Source organism: Chiloscyllium plagiosum, unplaced genomic scaffold, assembly GCF_037043375.1.
Source record: "Chiloscyllium plagiosum isolate Xiang-an unplaced genomic scaffold, Cpla_swu_hap1 HiC_scaffold_22, whole genome shotgun sequence".
Classification (NCBI taxonomy): Eukaryota; Metazoa; Chordata; class Chondrichthyes; order Orectolobiformes; family Hemiscylliidae; genus Chiloscyllium; species Chiloscyllium plagiosum.
The window spans coordinates 65,651,153-65,675,761 of record NW_028270160.1 but is presented as its reverse complement, the minus strand read 5'-3'; the positions used below and the strand labels follow the sequence as shown (position 1 = coordinate 65,675,761).

The window sequence follows — 24,609 nt, the reverse complement described above, 5'->3', positions numbered from 1 at the left end:
AGTCCAACTCTGCTTTTCTGACTTTTGTTCCTGGGTGAGCTGCAGTTATGAGCAATGCCTTTGTTTTCAGTTGCTGTCACAAACTCTAATCTCAGCCACTGACATCATCCTGGCCACTGTCTTGAAATGGAATCCATTAAAAACAACTCTGGAGCAGTATTTATCGTGATATGGGCTTCTGAAGACATCTCTAAAATGAGTATTTTCCTCTAGAATCCATTTGAAGGATTGCATTTTTGCACACTTTTCATAAATTTATTTATTAGGTTATACATTACACAATTTATGGCACCCACCTGATTACAACTAAACATAATTATTATAGAATCAGCAACTGTGACCTCTGTTTCTGGTTCCAGGGCTCTTGTGGTGCAGTGGTAGTGCCCATGCCTGTGAGCCAGGAGATCTGGGTTCAAGTACCACCTGCAGCAGAGTTGTGTAATAACATCTCTGAACGAATTGAATGGAAAATGTCCTTATTTCTAGTTCTGCGGCATTGCCCTTCTACGCCTCTATCTCAGTCATTTGTTGCTTAAATGGCTTGTAATCTCCAAACTTATTTCAATGTTTTTCTGGACAAGCACTCAATTCCAGAATATTTTTTATTAGATTTAAATTATACTGGCTGATATCAGTGTTCCCAGAGCATTAGCTTGGGCCCTTTTATCACTGAGTTGTGACGTTGCTGCAAGTTCAAACATGTCCATAGCCTTCCAATTTCTATTGTCTCCATAATTACAACCCTTGTCTGTCCTTACACCCTGAATTCTTGTGCATGTCCCAACACCCTTTGCTTGTTATTGTTAGCTCTGTGCTCTATGCTCTGGTGTCTATTTATCTCCTTTACTAGCGCACTCTCCACTCTTCCTTTGATCCTTTTTAAAAGCCACTTTGGCCAAATTTTCTTATTGAATGTATCCTTTGGCTCAACAGGACGGGTTGGACCAAAGAGTCTGTTTCCATGCTGTACATCTCCATGACTCTGATTCTGTGGGTTTTAATTGCAGAGTCGAAAAATGGGGCACTGGAAAAGCACAGCAGGGTAGGCAGCAACTGAGGAGCAAGAGAGTCGGCGTTTCAGGCATAAGCCCTTCATCAGGAATGTGGAAGGCTTATGCCTGAAATGTCTTCAGTTGCTGCCTGACCCACTGTGCTTTTCCAGCGCCACACTTTTCAACTCTGACTCTCTCCAGCATCTGTAGTATTCACTTTCTCCAAGTTTTAATTGCTGCAAAGCTTATCAATGGACTTTATCCCATATCAAAAGCAGTTTATTTTTATTGAAGGTTAGTTCTACATTGAACTGTGTGATGTGGAGGTTTTTCGGTTTTTGTTTAAGGTGGACCTCTACTGAAGTTCTAATCTGAGTAGCCCGGGAAACAAATCCACCCACATTTCAGGCAACAATTTGCACTGGAAATTCACGTGCTTGTACCTTCAAAAGTGCTGTATATACTCATGTATAGGTCGAATTATTAAGACTTTTTAAAGATTCAAAATAGAGAGTTGACTAATACATGGAAACAATTTTTGAGGGGCTGAAATTCATGCTGCAGTTTGAAATACCATATTATTAGCAAAAGTCAATTTGATCGCACATCTAATCCCAGGTAAAGAAGAAAAACACAATGAATTACGAAAATGTCAAAGATTCATTGAGATCCTGCAAGATCACACTGTTCCATATCGTCATGGTCTGGTATAACGGCACGCTTAATATGAAACATTTATTAAATTCTGAATGCGTAAGCATCTTGAACTTTCCCACCAAATTCATCTGTTGCTCTCGTATGTTATGAACCTCAACAACATTAACAAATATGTCAAAGAATTAAAGATATATCAGTATGTTGCTAATTTATATCACTTTTATTCAAATATAATGGCACAATTAAAATGGTTAACAAAGTTTGGGAGAAGATTTGTTGCTCGGGTGCTCATTGTTGTGGTTCTATTCGCCGAGCTGGGAATTTGTGTTGCAGACGTTTCGTCCCCTGTCATAGTGACATCCTCAGTGCTTGGGAGCCTCCTGTGAAGCGCTTCTGTGATGTTTCCTCCGGCATTTATAGTGATTTGTATCTGCCACTTCCGGTTGTCAGTTCCAGCTGTCCGTTGCAGTGGTCGGTATATTGGGTCCAGGTCGATGTGCTTATTGATTGAATCTGTGGATGAGTGCCATGCCTCTAGGAATTTCCTGGCTGTTCTGTGTTTGGCTTGTCCTATAATAGTAGTGTTGTCCCAGTCGAATTCATGTTGCTTGTCATCTGCGTGTGAGGCTACTAAGGATAGCTGGTTGTGTCGTTTCGTGGCTAGTTGGTGTTCATGGATGCGGATCGTTAGCTGTCTTCCTGTTTGTCCTATGTAGTGTTTTGTGCAGTCCTTGCATGGGATTTTGTACACTACATTGGTTACACCAATAGGATAAACAACACACTGAGGAACCTACAAAAAAAAGGACAGATAACCAGGTTTGACCTACAGAGAATGAAACCTGAAAGCAACAACAACCCCAGATTCTATGGACTACCTAAAGTGCACAAACCAGACATCCCACTCAGATCCATAGTATCACTACCAGGGACACCATCACACAAACTGGCTAAAGAACTACAGCAGAAACTGAAACACCTGATCAGCGGATCCAGACACTCTATACAATTCTGTCTTGACTGGGAGCAGGTCAAAAAAATTATGGGATGGAACAAGAAATCTCTGGTTTGAGATCAACTGGACTTCATGCCAAGCAATGGGCTTCAAGAATATTTGCTAAGCATCAAAGGGATGCAATGAAAAGGGTTTAGATTCAGCAAAGGGTACACAGTACATTATAGGCATTCAGTAGATCTCAGAAAATACAGTCGATGGGGGGCTCAATTGGTCAATGTTCCCTGCCTGTTACACTCACTGTGCTCTTGTTCTTACAGACTTGGGAAGACCCAAGACACTCAGATGAGTCAACAAAATGCCATGGTGACAATGATCCTATTGATGTTTGTGAAATTGGAACCAAGGTATGTCTTATAGATGTATACTATTGTTCAACCAGTGATGATGTTCAGCTAGTACATTTCAAAGCAGCCATTTCTTCTGTTTTATTGTGGGGAAAATGCTGTATTTATAATTTAATCTTTGAAGGTGCTGGCTTGCAGGTTAGGGATTGCTCCCATGCAATTCTTAAAGGTCCTCCCAACTGGTGTGCATCAACTTAGAACTGAGGAGAGAGCCAATCACCTAACTCTCCCCGCCTCATCAGACTATTTATTTGATGAGTTGTGAAACCACACAGCTCTTGTCTGTTATTCTCCGACTGGACTTGCTCAGTCCACGTTACCCTGCAGGTTTATTTCCTTTGTGTCCAACCCATTTCCTTTGTAAATCTTTGGTTGTTTCCACTTCTGCAGCCTTGTTAACACAGAACTTGTCCTTGTCCTCATCTCATCTCTCGCATCTCGTGCTTAAAACGTTAAATCTGCACCATAATCCTTGAACAATTAACTACATGGAACAGCTTATCCTCATCTGCCTTATCATAATCTTGTGCATTTGTCAAATCTCGCTCTTCTTTTTACTCTGAGAACAACCCCATTTTTTCCTAACTTTGTAGGTGAAATCTCCCACCCTGGAACCATTCTTGTGCCCTATTAAGGACCCTCATATCCTTCCTAATGTGTAGTGACCAGTATTAGACCAATATTCTAGTTAGGCCCTAATTAAAGCTTTTTAAATGTTCAGCTTATAACCACCCTACTTTTCCAATTCAATTTCTCTGTTCTTGAGTCCCTATCTGTCAACTAATCACTCTGTTTCCCTGTCCAGTGACCTTCAAAGACTGCTGCACATATTCTTGCAGGTCCCTTTGTTTCTGCCCAAGCTTCAGAATTTAAGTGTATTTACTCTTACCATTGTCTCAAAATACATCCCTTACAGCTTTTGTTTACTAAAGTCCATTTAATACTTACCTACTCATCCTGTCAGTCATGTTATGGGCAATTTGTATCATCCTGACTTTTACTTCTCCATGTGTATGATCAGATTTTAAAGCTCAACTCTATTCTAAAGTCCAAGTCATTTTACACATCGCACTGACCCCTGGGGAGCACCACTGTCTACCACACTGAAAACTATAACTCATTCTCTCCATAGTTAGAGATGCAGATATGGGGAATCTGCATCTCCCACCACCCCCAACACTACAGTGCCCTTTCACCTCAATTCTCATTCCTAGGTATATGTTTGGAGGGTAGTACTATAAGTATTTTGGAGAACTTGATACTGTTTCTAAAATTTTCTTCTGGCATTTTGCCTACAGTAAGGCATCTGATTGAAGGAAATTAGCCATTTTAAATCTGAGTTATTGTTTTATTTCAGGTATGTTGCAGAGGAGAGGTTATCAAGGTCAAAGTTCTTGGAATTCTGGCAATGATAGATGAAGGTGAAACTGACTGGAAAGTTATTGCAATAAATGTTGAGGATCCTGAGGCAAATAGTTTTCAAAGTAAGTCTCTGCAACCTCCAGGTCAAAGTATGTAGATAATTGCTGAAGTTATGATAATTTTGGCATAAAATACAACTGTTTGGACTGAATAGGGTTCCTTGATCATGGGCTGTAGAGACTAGAAAGGAATTATACATCCCCCAACCCAAACCCAGAAATATTATTAATGTTTCTTTTGCTTCAGTACTTTGATGCCTTCGCAAGCAGATTCCAGGCCCTAATGTAGTTCCGATGTATATTTAGACACAACAATCCTTAAATAAATTTTCTGGTGAATTCCAGAACCATTTTTTAATAGACCTTGCCCTGCTTGTTTTAAGTGTTGTCAACAGATTTGAGAAGATTGCATGTGGCTTTGTCCAGGTTAATGTAGCTTCCTTAACTTTAGGTGGGGAGAGGTGCAATGTTAATGTTTTTTGACATTTCTTCCTGAAATAAGCCTGGTTAACTAATTATTGCATATCCTGCTGTTTGTTGAAATATTTTGTTCAGATTGATTGGTGCGATCATTTACTGTCATGAGTCATCACTGAGCATAATGGAAATCAAACTCCTGCTATTCCTGGAGTCTTTTAAAACTGCATGCAGATTCCCCAGTTTGCCTAATTCTCAAATCCCAGTTGACAGAAAACACAAACCAAGCTTTTGTACATAAGAATTAATATTTATTACAAGTAATTGGTCTTTAGCTGCAGAGAAACAGTTATGAACTGTTCGCATAAAACTCTATACTCGTTAAAACTTTTATCCCCTAAATCGCTACAAACGTGTGCACACAAATGGACATACAGGGGTAAAAATAAAGTAGTTACACCCTGGAGGAAAACTGGGAAAACCATCATCGTCCACAGGATCTGCTGTGTTGATCAAAATGTTGCTCCTCCGTCTTTTTCCAGATGCTTCCACTCTTTGCAAGAAGCATAGGGTGCCTAGCTCACTGGTTAAAGGCTGTGACTTATAAATTAAAATTTGCAACCTGTAGCACTGCAGACCAATAGGTAGAACAGTCTAAAGTGGCTATTTCTACTGAGAACAGAGAAAGTCCCTTGGTTGGTAGTGGGGGTCTCTATCATGTTTACAACCGTAGTTATTCTAATCTGCTACCTGTTGACGACCAAAACTTCATTTGTACACAGCTCTTTGGTTGCAATTCATCGACGACCAATGCTCTAATTCACAGCTGTGCAAACAATGTTCACAGTGCGTATGACATTACTTGCTTTTGAATTGTACGCCTGTCGTTGGTTTAAAAACCATTCTTTTCTCATTGTAGTCCACAGTTTTAAAAAGACACAGCCTTTAGATTAGATTAGATTAGATTAGATTAGATTACTTACAGTGTGGAAACAGGCCCTTCGGCCCAACAAGTCCACACCGACCCGCCGAAGCGTAACCCACCCATACCCCTACATTTACCCCTTTACCTAACACTACGGGCAATTTAGCATGGCCAATTCACCTGACTTGCACATCTTTGGACTGTGGGAGGAAACCGGAGCCCCCGGAGGAAACCCACGCAGACACGGGGAGAATGTGCAAACTCCACACAGTCAGTCGCCTGAGGCGGGAATTGAACCCGGGTCTCTGGCGCTGCGAGGCAGCAGTGCTAACCACTGTGTCACCGTGCCGCCCACATATTTCTGTCCTTAAAAAGGTGAAAGTGCATTTCATTACAAAATATTGGATGCACAAATGACAAAACGTAGTACTTAAATCTATTCTTCACTCTCCCATTTAGTGTTATCAAGCAAATTGATAAATTCTTAACTACACGAACTGTCATGAGTCCAAACAAATCACAATTCAAGTGGACCTTGGACAATGGACCCAGGGTATGCTCTCCACCAATCCTATTTACCAGCACTCTTATTTGTTTAAGTCTTTGGAAGGAAGAAAATAAATCCTCCAGCAAGACAGTTCTGATAGTCCTTGTGTCTCTCAATACTGTTTTGAGCCTGGATCCTGCTTTCGAAGAAAATGGGGTTATTTCCTTTCAGATTAAAAACCTTTCATACCTTTCATCTGTATGCTACTTCTGCACTCACTGCAGTATTTACCTCTGGTCTCTGAGTTACAGTTAAAGTTACAATCCGATCTGTAGCCTTTTCCTTCTGGGTCTCCTTTTTGGACTCATTCTTACAAACACCTGTCGGTCCCATGGTTTTCTCCTCACCTGATGCCGCTTTGAACAAGTGCATCCTACTTAGATTGGAAAGATTTTCACTTCTGATTTTCACCTCCACCCTTGGTACTTGACACATCCTCAAATCAGAAAGGTATTGAGTCATTCCCAGATGTCCATTCCTTACCTCGGCTACTTGCCTTGCTTTCAGTTTCCCGTTACATATTCCTTTTGAATTTGATGGTGATGGGGCACAAAGGGTTGTAATGCCAACCGCAGTAAGGAGACTATGTTCCAAGTGAGACCTATGTAGTAGGACAGCAAAATTATGCTTTCACGTGTTGTCAATTGCACTATAAATATACCCTATTGACTTTACGGTTTCTTAATGATGTTGCTCATGGGCCTTTAGTGACTGATGAAATAACAAAAATAACTTGACTATTTTAATATGGAGCATTGTAACATCAGAAAATCCACCAATTTAAACTGAGCAAACTTTGTGTTCTTTTACATTTAGATATTGAAGATGTAAGACGGCTGAAACCAGGTTATCTGGAGGCCACAATAGATTGGTTCAGACGATATAAGGTGCCTGATGGAAAACCTGAAAACCAGTTTGCGTTCAATGGTGAATTCAAAGACAAGGTATCTTGGCAACTATCATTAAGCTTTGAAAGTTCCTCTTCTTTGAGTCCTGAATGAGTACAACGGTTCCCAAAGACGTACAGATTTGGCAAAGTATTTTGAAAGCGAAGTGGTGGCACAGGAGATATTGAAGGGTGGGGCGTGAGCTGTTTGGGGAGAGGGAGAGGAGGCTGTGTAAGGTGGGGGCTTTTTGTGAGGTTGGGGAGGGGCTGTTTGTGGGAAGGGACTATCTGGGGGAGAGGGCAGGGTCTGTTTGTGAAGTGGCGACTGTTTGGGGGAGGGGGACAGTCAGCTGTTTGGGGGAGTGGTTTGAGAATATGTTTTTAGAATAATGAAAAACCATTCACTGACAGCTTGTTGACTGTTGCTGAGGCAAGTGGAGTGGATTATGCTGCTTGTTTCCATCGTCAGTCCTACTTAATGTTGTAAAAAGCTGTTCGCAGCTGGCAGTCTGGTGCTAAGTTGATCATCTTATGTTGGCTAATTTGAGTTGCTGAGGATTAATGCTCCAGCTGCCTTCTGTTTAATTTTCAACTGCTCAGTCTTTGACCCCCTAATTTGTGAAGATTATTCTCTCATGTTCCAGTTTTAATTCTGTGGGCTCACTTGCTGTTGGAGGGTATCTTTGCTGCCATCTTCTTGTTCTTTGTCTTTCTGGATATTTTTCACATTCAGTTGTGCTACATGGGCATCGCTGGCTGGGCCAGCATTTATTGTCCATCCTGACCGCTGTTGAGTCAGTGGGGGTGAGCAGCTGCCATGAACTACTGCAGTCTGTGTGCTGACCCATGTTATCATTAGGGAGGGATTTCTGGTGCCTAGACTGTGCCAGGTGGTGTGACTGCTTTCATTTCTTTGTTGAAACAACTGAGTGTCCTGGTAGGCCATTTCAGAGGGCAGTTGACAGTATCACATTTTTACTGTGAGTCAGTAGTTACACATATGACAGATTTCCTTCCCTTAAAGGACATTAGTGAACCAGATGGGTCTTTCCAGCAATCAGCAGTTTCATGCTGATCATTAGACTCTTAACTTGTCGAATGCAACTTCCACCATCTGCTGTGGAGGGATTTGAAACTGGTTCCCCTAACATTCCCTGGGTCTCTAGATTAAATTCCAGCGATAATACCACTAGACTATTGCCTCCCCTTTGATTCCTTGTAATTTTCAGTATTTGGTTGATGTTTCACCAGCTTGAAAGAAGACTAATAACAAGAGATTTGTTACTTTCAGGATTTTGCCATCCAGGTGATCAAAAGCACACATGAATTTTGGAAGGCTCTGGTAATGAACAAGGAATCAGTAGGAGGAATTCACTGGTATGTGTGACACTTGCAGAGTGGTCAGTTTGTAAAGAATAAAACCTGAAGCACAGCAAATAATCACCAGCATTTACTTAATTTTTTCATAGAATCCCTACAGTGTGGAAACAAGCCATTTGGCCCAACAAGTCCACACTGACCCTCCGAACAGAATCCCACCCAAACCCCGCCTTGGGCTACATTTCCCCTGCCTAAGGCACCTAATCTACACATCCCTGAAGACTATATGGGCAATTTAACATAGCTAAATATCCTAACCTGCACATCTTTGGATTGTGGGAGTAAACCGGAGGAAACCCATGCAGCCACAGGGAGAACGTGAAAACTCCGCACAGTCGTCAGAGGCTGGGTTTGGGTGGGAGACTCTTCGGAGGGTTGATGTGGACTTGTTGGCCGAAGGGTTTGTTTCCACACTCTAAGACTGAGGCTGGAATCAAACCCGGGTTGGTGGCGCTGTGAAGCAGCAGTGCTAACCACTGAGCCACCGTGCTGCCCTTACTTATCCTGTATCATCTCCAAGGTGTGTTACTTTGAGATTTTTTTTTTCATTAAATTCCAATGAGTACATAGTCAATGATGATCAGAATTGATGTGGAATAGAGATTAGGAAAGAAGGATGGATGTTGGATGAGGGTGTGAGAAAAGTACCTGAGGAGGGATAGGAGAAGTATAGGTTTACCTGAGCACTGCGCGTCTAATTCACCAAATATGTTTGACCTTTACACCTTTGACAAGCCATTGTCCACCTCAGTGGGGTTACATTCTCAATCCATACATGCAGATCTAATCTCAGAACTTTTCTACACCTGACTTCTCTTCCTGTCTCCATGCTATTGCTTACAGAGAGTCTTGTGGCCCTCTTCCCAACCACTACTTGGTGATTAAAGCCAAAGATCTGTGGTTACTGGAAATCCGAAATAAACACAAATTGCTGGAAAAGCTCAGCAGGTTTGGTGGCATGTGTGGAGAGAAATTGTAATTAACGTTTTCTCTGATTTCTCTCCACATGTGCTGCCAGACCTGTTGAGCTTTTCCACCACTTTGTTTTTGTCACTTTTTGGTGATAACATCTGAAGCAGTGAAGGTTCAGCCAGCTTTAGCCTCACTATCCAAACAATGTACTTACTGCTGTATGGGAAGTCTGAAATAAAAAGCAAAAGTACTGGAAATACTCAAGTCGGACAGGATCTGTAATGTTTTTGGTTGGTGATCATTTGTCAAAACTGAGATAAGATATAGTGAGTTCTATTTGAGTCCAGAGGCTTGGCGAGCAAGGAATGGAGGGAAAAAGAATGCATCTGGAAAGGTGGGGTGCAGCATAGAATAAATGGTAGCAAATGTTGAGCTTGCCAGTGATGCTGGAATTCAAAGAAGGTAATTGAGACAATTTAAAGAATCAAAAGATGGGTCTTATGGAGGTAGAAATGACGACAGCATTTACATGGGAAGACACCATATACAGGGAAGACGAAGAAGAACCAACTGAAGGTAAGGGAAGGGTCAACCTTTTAAGCAAAGCTGATGAACCTTTACAGTGCAAACAGGAAACGGCACTTGTAACAATCATTGCAAAGGTGAGAGAGGAGGTGTGCGTAGGACTGGAACAGACTTCCTCATATCCCACAGAAAGGCAGATAGTTAGAACTCATGGGATACATGGCAGTACCTTTTTATTTGGAGGGAATGTGTAAATTAAATGAGGAAACAGTGCTGTAATAGTCTGCAGTTGGGCAGCAAATGTAGGGAGGGGAATAGTTCATGTTCAGATTACGCTCATCACATTTCTGATATTTTTGTTTAAATTAATGTGTGAATTAAGGAATAGGCCAGAGGCAATATTTTCCCCAATGAATACATGAATTTATATAATCCACATGGTTGCTTTGCCCCTCAATCATTTCAGACCTAAGTTTTCCTGACATGAGATTTTGCCTCTGTCTTCAGCACAAACACGACGGTGCCTGATAGTCCTTTCCGATGTTCTGAAACTGAAGCTAAAGCTTTTGTGGATGCGGTGAGTAGCCTAATAATTTGTCTGATGACTGCAACTTTTGGAGTTTATAATGTATGTTTTGTCTCAGGTCTATTGGACTAAAGCATGTCTTGCTGCATGCACTTGGTCATTGCTGTGCTCTTCCCAGTTTATTTTTTTGAGTACCGATTTGCAATGTTCAAGAGCACAGCTGTCTAATGGTGCTTTCACTCACGGCTCTGAGCCAGAAGTTCCTGGGTTTAAACAAACAATTTGGAGAGTTTGCGGGCAATATTTATCCCTCAATGGTGTCTGGGTGTCATTTAATCTGTCCTGCCTTCCACCTCTCTCTGACCTTGCCAACTGTTCTTTCACCTTTGCCTTCACACTTACTTAAAACTGGTTCTGATTAAAATAAACAACCTAAAAAATTAACTTCTTGTCTGTTCTTGGGATGTAACCATTATTGGCAATTCATTGCCCACCCTGACTGTCTCTGAGGATGTGGTGATGCACTAGAACAGGTGCAGCAAGCAATTAAAGGAGTAAACAGTATGTTGGCCATTATTTTAAAGGGGATTCAAGTACAGGAGTAAAGATATCTTGCTGTAGTTGTATAGGACCTTGGAGACCTCCCCTGGAATATTGCGTAGTTTTGATCCCTTTATCTAAGGGAGGATATATTTGTCATAGAGGGCCCTGGAACGGTGGGATTGTCTAATAAGGGGAGATTTAGGAAAGTGGTTTTGTATTCCATGCACACCTACAGCATCACCCTCTTTCACCCTCTGTAAACACACCAAAAGATCGAGCAAGTCAGTTCGACATGATTAAAACTCATGCTGACTTTTGAAAATTAAAGAGGATTTGCCCAAGTGACAGTTAATTTTGTCCCTTGTAATAATTTCTTAAAGCTTTGCTATCACTGATTATACTGTCTGATTTGTAGCTGCTGGGTATTGTTTTTTAAATAAAGTAGTAACATTTTAAATTCTGAGGTCCTCTGCCAATACTGGCATAATTATGCAGGATTTGAAGATTATGGTCTGTACTCCAACCTTTACTTGCCCTCCTTTTTGGGAAGGAAAAATGTAAATATACTAAAGGAAAAAAGTGAGATCTAACCTTGCTAACCAGTCTCCCATGGGGAATCTTGTCGAACGCCCTACTGAAGTCCATATAGATCACATCTATATCCGGGAGGGGGAGTGTTACCTGGACACTTTGTTTCAGGAGGCAGTCACACCTGGGAGATTAAGTAATTCACATTCAGTTAGCGATCAGGGACATCAGAGTGTGACTGTAAGTGAGGCAGGTAGGGGGAACCGGAGTTCAGGAGTGCAGGAGCCTCAGCCCTTGACCTTGTCCAACAGATATGAGATTCTTGCTCCCTGTACGGATGAGGAAAAGGGCTCTGGACAGGATGAGCCAGCTGACCACGGCACCATGATGCAGAAGGCCATTCAAGAGGGGGGAGCAAAAAGACAAGTAGTTGTTATAGGGGATTCTATAATTATGGGGACAGATAATATCCTTTGCAAGCCGGATCGGGAGTCTCGCATGGTGTGTTGCCTACCCGGTGCCAGGGTTCGGGACATCTCTGACCGGCTTGAGAGGATATTGGAGCGGGAGGGGGAGGATCCAGTTTTTGTGGTCCACGTTGGGACTAACAACATAGGCAAAGCTAGGGTGGAGGACCTGTTTGGGGATTATCGAGCACTAGGAAGGAAATTGAAGCACAGGTCCTCAAGGGTCATAATCTCCGGATTACTGCCCGAGCCACGTGCCAATTGGCATAGGGATAAGAAAATTAGGGAAGTAAACACGTGGCTAAGGGATTGGTGTGGGAAAGAGGGATTCCACTTCATGGGGCATTGGCATCAGTTTTGGAACCGGGGGGATCTATACCGTTGGGATGGTCTCCACCTGAACCGATCTGGTACCAATGTTCTAGCGAAGAGGATAAATAGGGTGGTCAGTAGGACTTTAAACTTCTGAGTTGGGAGGAAGGGAAAGTGAAAGTGACAGGGAGTATGGAGTTAAATGGAAAGATAAGCGCAGGATAGCATATGTACAGGCAGATTTAAACTTGAGACAGACTGGGAATGCAGCAAAAAGGAAGGAAACTTAGGACATCTTATGACTTCCAATATCTCTAATGATAAGAAAGTTAGCATTAAGGCACTTTGTTATGAATGCTACGAGCATTCAGGTAAAGCAGATGAACTAATGGCACAGATCATCATGAATGATTATGACGTGGTAGGCATCACAGAGACATGGTTACAGGGGGGTCAGGACTGGCAGTTAAACATACAAGGGTTTTCAACTTATCGAAAAGACAGGGAGGTGGGCAGAGGGGGCGGGGTTGCTTTGTTAGTTAAGAACTAAATTAAATCTATGGTGCTGAATGACATAGCATCGAAAGATGTGGAGTCTGTGTGGGTGGAATTGAGGAACCACAAAGGCAAAAAAACCATAGTGGGAGTTATGTACAGACCTCCTAACAGTGGTCAGGACCAAGGGCGCAACATGTACCGGGAAATAGAGAAGGCATGTCAGAAAGGCAAGGTCACAGTGATCATGGGAGACTTCAATATGCAGGTGGATTGGGTAAATAATGTTGCCAGAGGATCCAAAGAAAGGGAATTCATGGAATGCTTACAGGATGGCTTTTTGGAACAGCTTGTCATGGAGCCCACAAGGGAGCAGGCTATTCTGGACTTAGTGCTATGTAATGAACCAGACTTTATAAAAAATCTTAAAGTAAGGGAACACTTAGGAAGCAGCGACCATAATATGGTAGAGTTCAGTATGCAGTTTGAAAGAGAGAAGGCAAAATCGGATGTAATGGTGTTACAGTTAAATAAAGGTAATTATGAGGGCATGAGAGAGGAACTGACGAAAATAGACTAGAAGCAGAGCCTAGCGGGGAAGACAGTAGAGCAAAAATGGCAGGAGTTTGTGGGTAAAATTGAGGACACTGTACAGAGGTTCATCCCCAAGAAGAGAAAGATTATCCGGGGAGGGATTAGACAGCCATGGCTGACAAAGGAAGTCAGGAAATCTATGAAAGAAAAAGAGAGAGCATATAAAGTGGCCAAGAGCACTGGGAAATCAGAAGATTGGGAAGGCTACAAAAACAAACAGAGGATAACAAAGGGAGAAATAAGGAAGGAGAGGATCAAATATGAAGGTAGGCTAGCCAGTAATATTAGAAATGATAGTAAAAGTTTCTTTCAATATATAAGAAACAAATGACAGGCAAGCGTAGACATTGGGCCACTTCAAACTGATGCTGGAAGCCTAGTGATGGGAGATAAGGAAATAGCAGGAGAACTTAAGTACTTTGCGTCAGTCTTCACAGTGGAAGACATGAGTAATATCCCAACAATTAAAGGGAGTCAGGGGCCTGAGTTGAGTATAGTTGCCATTACAAAAGAGAGAGTGCTAGAAAAGCTAAAAAGTCTTAAAATTGATAAATCTCCTGGCCCTGATGGGTTACATCCTAGAGTTCTGAGGGAGGTGGCTGAGGAAATAGCGGAGGCGTTGGTTGAGATCTTTCAAAAGTCACTGGAGTCAGGGAAAGTCCCGGATGATTGGAAGATCGCTGTTGTAACCCCCTTGTTCAAGAAAGGATCAAGACCAAAGATGGAAAATTATAGGCCAATTAGCCTAACCTCAGTTGTTGGTAAAATTCTAGAATCCATCATTAAGGATAAGGTTTCTAAATTCTTGGAAGAGCAGGGTCGGATTAGAACAAGTCAGCATGGATTTAGTAAGGGGAGGTCGTGCCTGACAAACCTGTTGGAGTTCTTTGAAGAAGTGACAAGTAGGTTAGACCGGGGAAACCCAGTGGATGTGGTCTACCTAGACTTCCAAAAGGCCTTTGATAAGGTGCCACACGGGAGGCTGCTGAGCAAAGTGAGGGCCCATGGTGTTCGAGGTGAGCTACTAGTATGGATTGAGGAGTGGTTGTCTGACAGAAGGCAGAGAGTTGGGATAAAAGGTTCTTTTTCGGAATGGCAGCCGGTGACAAGCGGTGTCCCGCAGGGTTCAGTGTTGGGGCTGCAGCTGTTCACTTTATATATTAATGATCTGGATGAAGAGACTGGGGGCATTCTAGCGAAGTTTGCTGATGATACAAAGCTAGGTGGACAGGCAGGTAGTACTGAGGAAGTGGGAGGCTGCAGGAGGAACTAGACAGTTTGGGAGAGTGGTCCAGGAAATGGCTGATGGAATTCAATGTGAGCAAATGCGAGGTCTTGCACTTTGGAAAAAAGAATAGAAGCATGGACTACTTTCTAAACGGTGAGAAAATTCGTAAAGCCGAAGTACAGAGGGATCTGGGAGTGCTAGTTGAGGATTCTCTAAAGGTAAACATGCAGGTTGAGTCTGTGATTAAGAAAGCGAATGCAATGTTGTCAATTATCTCAAGAGGGTTGGAATATAAAAGCACTGTTGTGCTATGGAGACTTTATAAAGCTCTGGTTAGGCCCCATTTGGAGTACTGTGTCCAGTTTTGGGCCCCACACCTCAGGAAGGACATACTGGCACTGGAGCGTGTCCAGCGGAGATTCACATGGATGATCCCTGGAATGGTAGGTCTAACTATGAGGAATGGCTGAGGATCCTGGGATTGTATTCATTGGAGTTTAGAAGATTAAGGGGAGATCTAATAGAAACTTACAAGATAATACATGGCTTGGAGAGGGTGGACGCTAGGAAATTGTTTCCGTTAGGTGAGGAGACTAGGACCCGTGGACACAGCCTTAGAATTAGAGGGGGTAAATTCAGAACAGAAATGCGGAGACATTTCTTCAGCCAGAGAGTGGTGGGCCTGTGGAATTCATTGCCACAGAGTGCAGTGGAGGCTGGGACGTTAAAATGTCTTCAAGACAGAAATTGATAAATTCTTGATTTCACAAGGAATTAAGGGCTACGGGGAGAATGCGGGTAAGTGGAGTTGAAATGCTCATCAGCCCTGATTGAATGGCGGAGTGGGCTCGATGGGCCGAATGGCCTTACTTCCGCTCCTATGTCTTATGGTCTTATCTACTGCTCTGTCCTCATCAATCCTCTTTGTTACTTTTTCAAAGAGGCATCTGGATGGGTGTCTGAATAGGAAGGGTTTGGAGGGATATGGGCCGGGTGCTGGTAGGTGGGACTAGATTGGGTTGGGATATCTGGACGGGTTGGACCGAAGGGTCTGTTTCCATACTGTACATCTCTATAACTCTATTACAGTTCAGAGTTCATCAGGATGATCCCTGGACTGAAGGGGTTGTCTTATAAGGTAAAAACAATGACTGCAGATGCTGGAAACCAGATTCTGGATTAGTGGTGCTGGAGGAGCACAGCAGTTCAGGCAGCATCCGAGGAGCAGTAAAATCGACGTTTCGGGTTGTCTTATAAGCAAAGGCAAAATAGTTTGGAATTGAACTCCCTGTAGTTTAGAAGAATGAAAGGTGATCTCATTTAGACATAGTTCTAAGGGGCTTGACAGGGTAAATGTTAAGAGGATGTTCCCCACATGGGAGAGTTTGGGACCAAGATGACGTAGTCTCAGAATAAAGAGGTGCCAATTCAAAACTGAGATGAGGAGGAATTTCTTCTAAATGTTTAATGGACTGAGACTTCAGGCTAAGAGAGGTTCTTAGTCAGGCAATCGAAGGAAAAGGGCAGGAAAGTGGACATGAGGAATGTCGAATCAGTCATGAAGCCATGGTGGATCTGGCTCAAGGGGCCAAATGGCCTCTTATTTCTTATCGTCTATGGAGTAGGAACAGGATAATGAGACTCATTAGACAGCACCATCAGAGTCAGAACAAGCATGATGGATCAAATGGCCTCCTTTGGTCATGCTATTATTAGTTATATGACTCGCATTAAACATTCCTAAACACTATTTTTCCAGGTACCAGCATATGGAGCAGGTGATTCAGTCCCAGTGGATGGTAAGACATTTCCTAATTTGTATTTACACCTCCATAGAGTGCATGTTATTACACAGTGCTTGGCAAATTCGTCATGGAATTTGGTGCAGGATTACTACGCTGGTCAACACCTATTGCACTATTTTCTATTATTCATACTTTGCTGCTTTAGTTCTTGAACTGAGATGAGAATAACCATATCACTTGTACGTCAGATATGCCTTGGACCTGTGTCTGTGAAAACATCTTTTTCCCCATTGCAATATCATTCTTTCTGAGCCATTAGATTTCTAGAATATCCCAAACCCTTGTGATCTCTCTCAAACTGAGAACTGATGTGTAATTTTCCCAAGTCTCTCTCCCTCTTATCTGATGAAGTTAAAAATCACAACACCAGGTTATAGTCCAACAGAGTTATTTGGGAAGTACTAGCTTTTAGAGCACTGCTCCTTCACGAGCAAAAAGGTCTAAAGCTAGTGCTTCCAAATAAATCTGTTGGACTATAACCTGGTGTCGTGTGATTTTTAACTTTGTCCAACTCAGTGCAACACCAGCACCTCCACATCTTATCGATGAATGAATCACTTTCTGGAAGCCATTTTGGCTCTTAGTCTTTGTCCAGCTAGACAGATTATCACCAGGTTGTGTTCACTTTGGGACAGGGCAAATGTGTCTATTTGCTATTTTTCTTGAGTTCACTCACTCTTTATGTCCCTCTCTTCATTGCTCACTGTCTCTAGATTCTAGTGCAGAGAAACTGATTAGAATCAAAGGCTAGAATTTGAAATGTTTTGAAAGGGAAAATACTGGAATCCATTACTAAGTTGGGGGTAATGGCATTTATAAAATGATTGATTAGACAAAGTCAACATGATGTTAAATAAAAATATTGACAAGTTGATTGACAAAATTTGAGGATGTAGTGGGGTAGATATAGTTGAACAAGTCAGTGTGATATATTGGAATGTTCAAAATGCCTCAATAAGGTGCTACTATGCAGATTTATTGCAGAAGATGGATTGGGTTAATATGTTAGGGTGGACAGCATATTCCTTAACCAAAGAAAAAGGAGTAGGAACAAATCGATCAATTTCACATTCAGGATGTTTGTGGTGCCCTCAGATCAATGCTAGGTTCTCAACTATTTATAATTTACCTAATGACTAAGGAGAAGCAAGTAACTGTAATGTACCCAGATTTTCTGCTAATGTTAGATTTTCATATTCATAGATTCATACAGTGCAGAAAAGCCCTCCAGCCTCCACAGACAATGCATTTTAGATTCCCACCACCACTGAGTAAAAAGATTTTTTCCCCAAATCCCCTCTGAATCTCCTGCCCCTTATCATGCTGCTCTCTTTTCACTTTGTATCCTTCATAATCTTATACACCTCAATCAGTCTTTGCTGTAAACAATCAAGCCTGTTTCTCCATCCTGGTGAATTTCCTCTGTACCCCCTCCAGTACTATCCCACCCTGTAGTGAGGTGACCAGAACTGCACACAATACTCTAGTTGTAAGCTGACCAAAGTTGTGTACAACTCCAACATTATTTCCTTGCTCTTATACTCTATGCCATGATGGATTAAAGCAAGTGTCCCATATGCCTTTCTAACTATCCTATTCACATCCTCTGCTGACTTCACCCGAAGATCCCTCTATTCTTCTAAGCTACCCAGTGTCCTGCCATTCATTAAATACTCCCTTATCTTGTCCCTTCTTGCAAAGTGCATCACCTTGCACTTATCAGGGTTAAACACCATTAGCCGCCGGTCTGACCAACCCATTTATATCTTCCTCTAACCTACAACCATTATCTTCACTATTAACCACTCTAACAATTTTGGTGTTTTCTGCAAATTTACTTAACATTCCCCCCACATTTTCATCTATATCATTTCTGTATATAACAAACAACACGGGGTTCCAATACTAATCCTCGTGGTACAACGCTGGAAACCAGCCTCCAGTCACTCAAACAGTGTTCTACCAGTTTCTGATTCATCTCACCACGTTTCCCTGAATTCCATGTGCTTTAGCCGTCTTACCAGTCTCTCATGTGGGACCTTGTCAAAATGTTTGCTAAAATTCATATAAACTACATTAACTGAACTTTCCTCATCCAAACTTGATCACATTTTCAAAACATTCTCACAAATTTGTTAGACAGACCTCCCTCTGACAAAGAGGGCCCCGCATGGGCCCCAGCTATGCCTGTCTCTTTGTTAGTTACATGGAACAGTCCATCTTCCGCAGTTACACCAGCACTATTCTCCACCTCTTCCTCTGCTACATTGATGACTGTATCGGCGCCACCCCGTGTTCCCATGAGATTGAAAAGTTCATCAACTTCACCAACACATTCCAACCCGACCTTAAGCTCACCTGGATCACCTCAGACACCTCCCTCCCCTTCTTGGACCTCTACATCTCCATCATTGGTGACCGACTCAACAATGACATCTTCTACAAACCCACCAACACCCACAGCTACCTGGACTACACCTCCCACCCTGCCTTCTGTAAAAATGCCATCCCCTTTTCCCAATTCCTCTGCCTCCACTGCATCTGCTCCCAGGAGAACCAGTTCCACCACAGAACACACCAGATGGCCGCCTCCTTTAAAGACTGTAATTTCCCCTCCCATGTGGTGGTTGATGCCCTTCCATGCATCTCACCCATGTCCCGCAACCTCCGCCCTTGACCCCTCCCCTCCAACTAAAACAAGGACAGAACTCCCTCCCCCCACAGCTCCTCACCTTCCATCCCACCAACCTCCATATACGTCGCATTATCTTCCGCCATTTCCACCACGTACAAAGGGACTCTGCCACCAGAGATATATTCCCCTCCTTGCCCCTATCCATTTTCCATAAAGATCGTTCCCTCCGACTCCCTCATCAGGTCCACCTCCCCCACCAATCCACCCTCTCCTTCTGGAACTTTCCCCTGCCACCGCAGGAATTGCAAAACCTGCACCCACACCTCCCCCTCACCTATGTCCAAGGCCCCAAAGGAGCCTTCCACATCCATCAAAGTTTCACCTGCACTTCCACACGTGATTTACTGTATCCATTGCTCCTGATGCAGTCTCCTCTACACTGAGACACAGGACATCTACTTGCAGAGCGCTTCAGAGAGCATCTCCAGGACACCCACATCAACCAAACTCAACTAATGGCCGAACACTTCAATAACTGTTTCCAAGCCCAACGGGGCCTCATCACCTCCCCATTTCCTCTGTCAAACTGCAGGTTTGTCACAGTCCTTTTTCCTGAATCAATACCTACGCTCTCCCTTTCCAGAGTGACGACTGAAGAGAATTATTTATTCAACATCCTTCAAACATCCTATGGCTTTGCACACAGGTTGCCCCCAGGTTACTAATGGACTTTACACTTTCCCTGGTTAACCTCTTCCCTCTAGTGTATTTATAAAAATATCTTGGGATTCTCCCTAATCCTGTTCACAAGTCCTTTTACATGCCTCCTTTTTGCTCTTCTGATTGCTTTAAGTTCCCTCCTGCACTTCCTGTATTTTGTCCAGGACCGTAGCTGAATTGCTTCCTTTGGACTTGCTAAAAGCCCTACTATTCTCATCTAGCCCTGAATTATCCTAGACTTCCCGGGTTCTCTGAACTTATTGGTCCTGTGTTTGCCTCTAAAGGGTACATGTTGAACCTGTATTCTCTCCATCTACATTTTGAATGCCTCCCCTTGCTCTGCTGTAGACTTACCCACGAGGAATCATTCCCAGTCTATTGTGGCCAGATCCTGTTTTGTTTTAATAAATATCTGCCTGCCTCCAGTCCAAAGCTGTCTTTTGTAATCCATCCTTTTCTCTGTCCAGAATAAATTTGTACCATACCATGTTGTGGTGGTTATTGCCTAAATGTTCTCCCACTGCCACATCGAACTCTTGTCCAGCTTCTTTCCCCAGATCCAGCACTGCGCTGTCCCTTGTTGGGCATTCTAGGTATTGATACAAAAAACCTCCCCTGGATACATTTCAAGAAATTCACCCTCAACTCTTTTTAACAGTAGACAATCCCAATTTATCCGAGGAGCATGAGAGTCTACTCTCTTTGGATGCTGCTTGACCTGCTGTGTTTTTCCATCACCACAATTATTGACTCTGATTTTCTAGCATCTGCAGTCCTCACTATCTCCTATCCCGATTTACGTTGGGAAAGTTGAAATCCCCTATTATAATTACCCAATTATTGCTCTTACACATCTCTGTGAACTGTCCACATATTTAGGTGGAAAAGAGTATGGGATGTAATAGAGTCACAGTCATAGAGATGTATAGCACGGAAACAGACCCTTTGGTCCAACCCGTCCGTGCCGACCAGATATCCCAACCCAATCTAGTTCCACCTGCTAGCACCCAGCCCATATCTCTCTCAACCCTTCCTATTCATATACCCATCAAAATGCCTTTTAAACGTTGCAATTGTACCAGCCTCCACCACTTCCTCTGGCAGCTCATTCCATACTTACCACCCTCTGTGAAAAAGTTGCTTCTGAGGTCTCTTTTATATATTTTCCCTCTCTCACCCTAAACCTATGCCCTCTAGTTCTGATCTCCCCCACCCCAGGGAAAATACTTTGTCTATTTATCCTATCCATGCCCCTCATGATTTTGTAAACCGTGATAAGATCACCCCTCAGCCTCCGATGCTCCAGGGAAAACAGCCCCAGCCTGTTCAGCCTCTCCCTATAGCTCAAATCCTTCAACTCTGACAACATCCTTGTAAATCTTTTTTGAACCCTTTCAAGTTTGACAACATCTTCCCGATGGGAAGGAGACCAGAATTGCATGCAATATTAGAATTGCATGCAATATTCCAACAGTGGCCTAACCAATGGGGCGGCATGGTGGCACAGTGGTTAATACTGCTGCCTCACAGCACCAGAGACCTGGGTTCACATCCCATCTCTGGCAACTCTGTGTGGAGTTTGCACATTCTCCCCGTGTCTGCGCGGGTTTCCTCCGGGTGCTCCGGTTTCCTCCCACAATCCAAAAATGTGCAGGTTAGGTGAATTGGCCATGCTAAATTGCCCGTAGTGTTAGTTGAAGAGGTAAATGTAGGGGAATACTTTGGTGGGTCGGTGTGGACTTGTTGGGCCGAAGGGCCTGTTTCCACACTAAGTAATCTAATCAATGTCCTGTACAACCACAACATGACCTCCCAACTCCTGTACTCAATATTCTGACCAATAAGGGAAAGCATACCAAACGCTGTTTTCACTATCCTATCTACCTGCAACTTCACTTTCAAGGAGCTAAGAACCTGCACTCCCTGTATAAGTCTTGCTAAGATTTGCTTTCCCAAAATGCAGCACCTCGCATTTATCTAAATTAATCTCCATCTGCCACCTCTCAGCCTATTGGCCCATCTGGTCAAGATCCCGTTGTAATCTGAGGTGACCTTCTTCGCTGTCCACTACACCTCCAATTAATGTGGGGAAATATGAGATAATTCATTTTGGTGAGAATAATAGATAAATATGATTTTAAAAGGTAAATTTACAAATGTCAGTATCAGTGATTTGCACATGAAACACAGGTAAATAGGCAAATACGGAAAGCTGTTAGGAAGTCAAATGATGCATGGACCTTTTTTTGTAAAAGGGTTGAAATGCAAGTGTGGAAGGCTTGCAGCATTTGTCCAGGACATTGCTGGTCACCGCTAGATTTCTGATCTCTGAACCCTAAGAAAGATGTACTTCAGAAACCAGAACAAAAATTGGTGGAGAACCTCACCAGGTCTGGCAGTATCTATGGCGAAAGAAACAGTTAACATTTCAAGTTTGGTGACCCTTCTTCAGAATTCTAATATGTGTTTCCTGAGATTTAGTGTAACAATCACTAGATTGATTCTGGGATTGAGTAGGTTAACATTTCTTAACAGTAATTGAGAGAATGAGAGATGATCTCATTCAGGAATGTATTTTGTGAGGATTTAACTAGAATAAGCACTGAAGAATTTAATTCTCCTTCTTGAGTCCAGAAGATGATGTCAGGGGCTTGACCATTTAGTACTGACGCAGGAAACTACTTTATTTAAGTGGTTATAAATCCTTGGAATTCTTGACCCACAGAATGGTGGTTGCTCCATGTTAGCTACATTCAAATTCAGCATTAATCAGTTTCCTCCAACAACCTCTGCCTCCTCCACCTTCTCTTAGCATGCAGAACTATGGAAATATGGTGCAGAAAATGGCACTGATTGCTCTACAGAAAGCCAGCATAGACTTGATGGGGTGAAGATGGGTTTTCCATGCTGTCATGACTCTGAATTTGATCCAATCATGCTGAAATGTGGTTGTATTTAAGTGGAATGTCCTTAATTGTGTTCTTTTATAATACTGGTTTTCTTTTTCTCTGTAGTGGACAAGTGGTGGTATAGCAAGAAAAATTGAATCATTGAGAAGAGTTTAATGATGTCTGTAGTAATCTGTGCGACTTGTTATAGAATTTGTAATTGGTATGAAGAGATAAATTTGAGTGTATCATAAATATCCATGATCAGTGTACCTTCTACTCCAAATAAGGAAGTGTTAATTCAATAAAACCTCTCTTAATCTACTGGTCCTTTGTTCATTTTGCTACAGCCCAGGCTCAGAAACAGCTGGATGTTTGGTTTTTACCTGTTCGTGGGATATGAGCGCCACTGGTGAGGTCAAACCATTTTGTTCTTGATGGCGAGCCCTCCTCTTAAATGACTGTAGTCATTGAGGGAGGTGCCCTCAAGAATCACTCATAGAATTCCAACAGTGTGGAAAGATAACTTTCGGCCCATTAGTTCCAAACTGACGCTCTGAAGAGCATCCCACCCAGACTCAGACTCCAACTCTATTCCCGTAAACCTGCATTCACCTTGGCTAATCCACCTAGCCTACATATGTCTGGGTACTGCAGGGTCATTTACCATGGCCAATCCACTGAACCTGTGCATCTTTGAACTGTTGGAGGAAACCCACACAGACAAGAGAATGTGCAAACTCCATAGGACAGTCACCCAGGGCTGATTTTGAACCCAGGTCCCTGGTGCTGTGAGGTAGCAATGTGAACCACTGTGCCACCCTACAATATTGTTAGGGAGCCCCAGGATTTTGACATTGCAACCGTGAAGAAATGGCAATATATTTCCAAGTCAGGATGGCGAGCGCCTGAGAGGTGATCTTGGAGATTTTTCCCTCTACCCATTAATTCCAGTTTTGCTGGGGCTCCTTGATATCAAGGGCTGGCACCTCTAGAATTCTGCTCTTTTGTCCATGTTTGAACCAGGGCTGTAATGAGGTCAGGACCTGAGTGACCCTGACAGAACCCAAACTGGGCATCACTGAGCAGGTTATTGCTGAGCAAGTGCTGTTGGATAGCCCTATTGATGACATCTTTCATCACTTTGATCAAGGATAGATTGATCAGGTGGTAATTGCATGACTGAATTTGTTGTGCTTTTTATTTACAGGACATACTTGGGCAATTTTCCACATTGTTGGGTAGATGCAAATGTTGTAGTTGTACTGAAACAGCTTTGTTAGGGGAGCAGCAAGTTTTGGAGCGCAAGTCTCCAGTACTAAAGCCAGAATATTGTCAGGAATATTGCCTTAGTATCCAGTGCCTCCAACCATTTCTTAATATGACAGAGTGAATTGAATTGGCTGAAGACTAGTATCTGTAATGCTGGGGACATCTGGAAGAAGACAAGATGGATCATCCACTTGGCACTTGCAACTGAAGATGGCTGTGAATCCTTCAGCCTCACCTTTTGGATTTGTGAGGATGGGGATATTTGTGGAGCAGCCTCCTCTGGTGAATTGTTTAAATGTACACCGCCTTTGATGACTGGATGTGGCAGGACTGCAGAGCGTAGATCTGATCCATTGGTCATGGGGATTGCTTAGTTGTGTATATCACTTGCTGCTTATGTTGTTTTGCATGCAAGTAGTCCTGTTTGGTAGCTTCACCAGGTTGGCACCTCATTTTTGAGCGATGCATGGTGCTGCTCCTGGCATGCTCTTCTGCACTCTTCGTTGAACTAGGATTGATCCCCTGGCTTGATGGTAATGGTTGAGTGGGGGATATGCCAAGCCGTGAGGTTG

The 24,609-nt window shown here is 42.8% G+C and overlaps 1 protein-coding gene across 1 annotated transcript in view; it reads left to right on the top strand.

Annotated features, from left to right (window-relative positions):
• The window catches only part of LOC122561372 (inorganic pyrophosphatase-like), a 46,545-nt gene extending 23,456 nt beyond the window's left edge, over positions 1-23,089 (top strand). The window contains exons 5-11 of the mRNA XM_087999147.1: positions 2,925-3,011; positions 4,369-4,495; positions 7,138-7,265; positions 8,499-8,584; positions 10,532-10,601; positions 16,477-16,516; positions 22,892-23,089. Coding sequence (XP_087855273.1) covers positions 2,925-3,011; positions 4,369-4,495; positions 7,138-7,265; positions 8,499-8,584; positions 10,532-10,601; positions 16,477-16,516; positions 22,892-22,923 — 570 coding nt within the window. The 3' untranslated portion in view covers positions 22,924-23,089. The remainder of the gene's footprint in view (positions 1-2,924; positions 3,012-4,368; positions 4,496-7,137; positions 7,266-8,498; positions 8,585-10,531; positions 10,602-16,476; positions 16,517-22,891) is intronic.
• Positions 23,090-24,609: the final 1,520 nt, after the last annotated feature.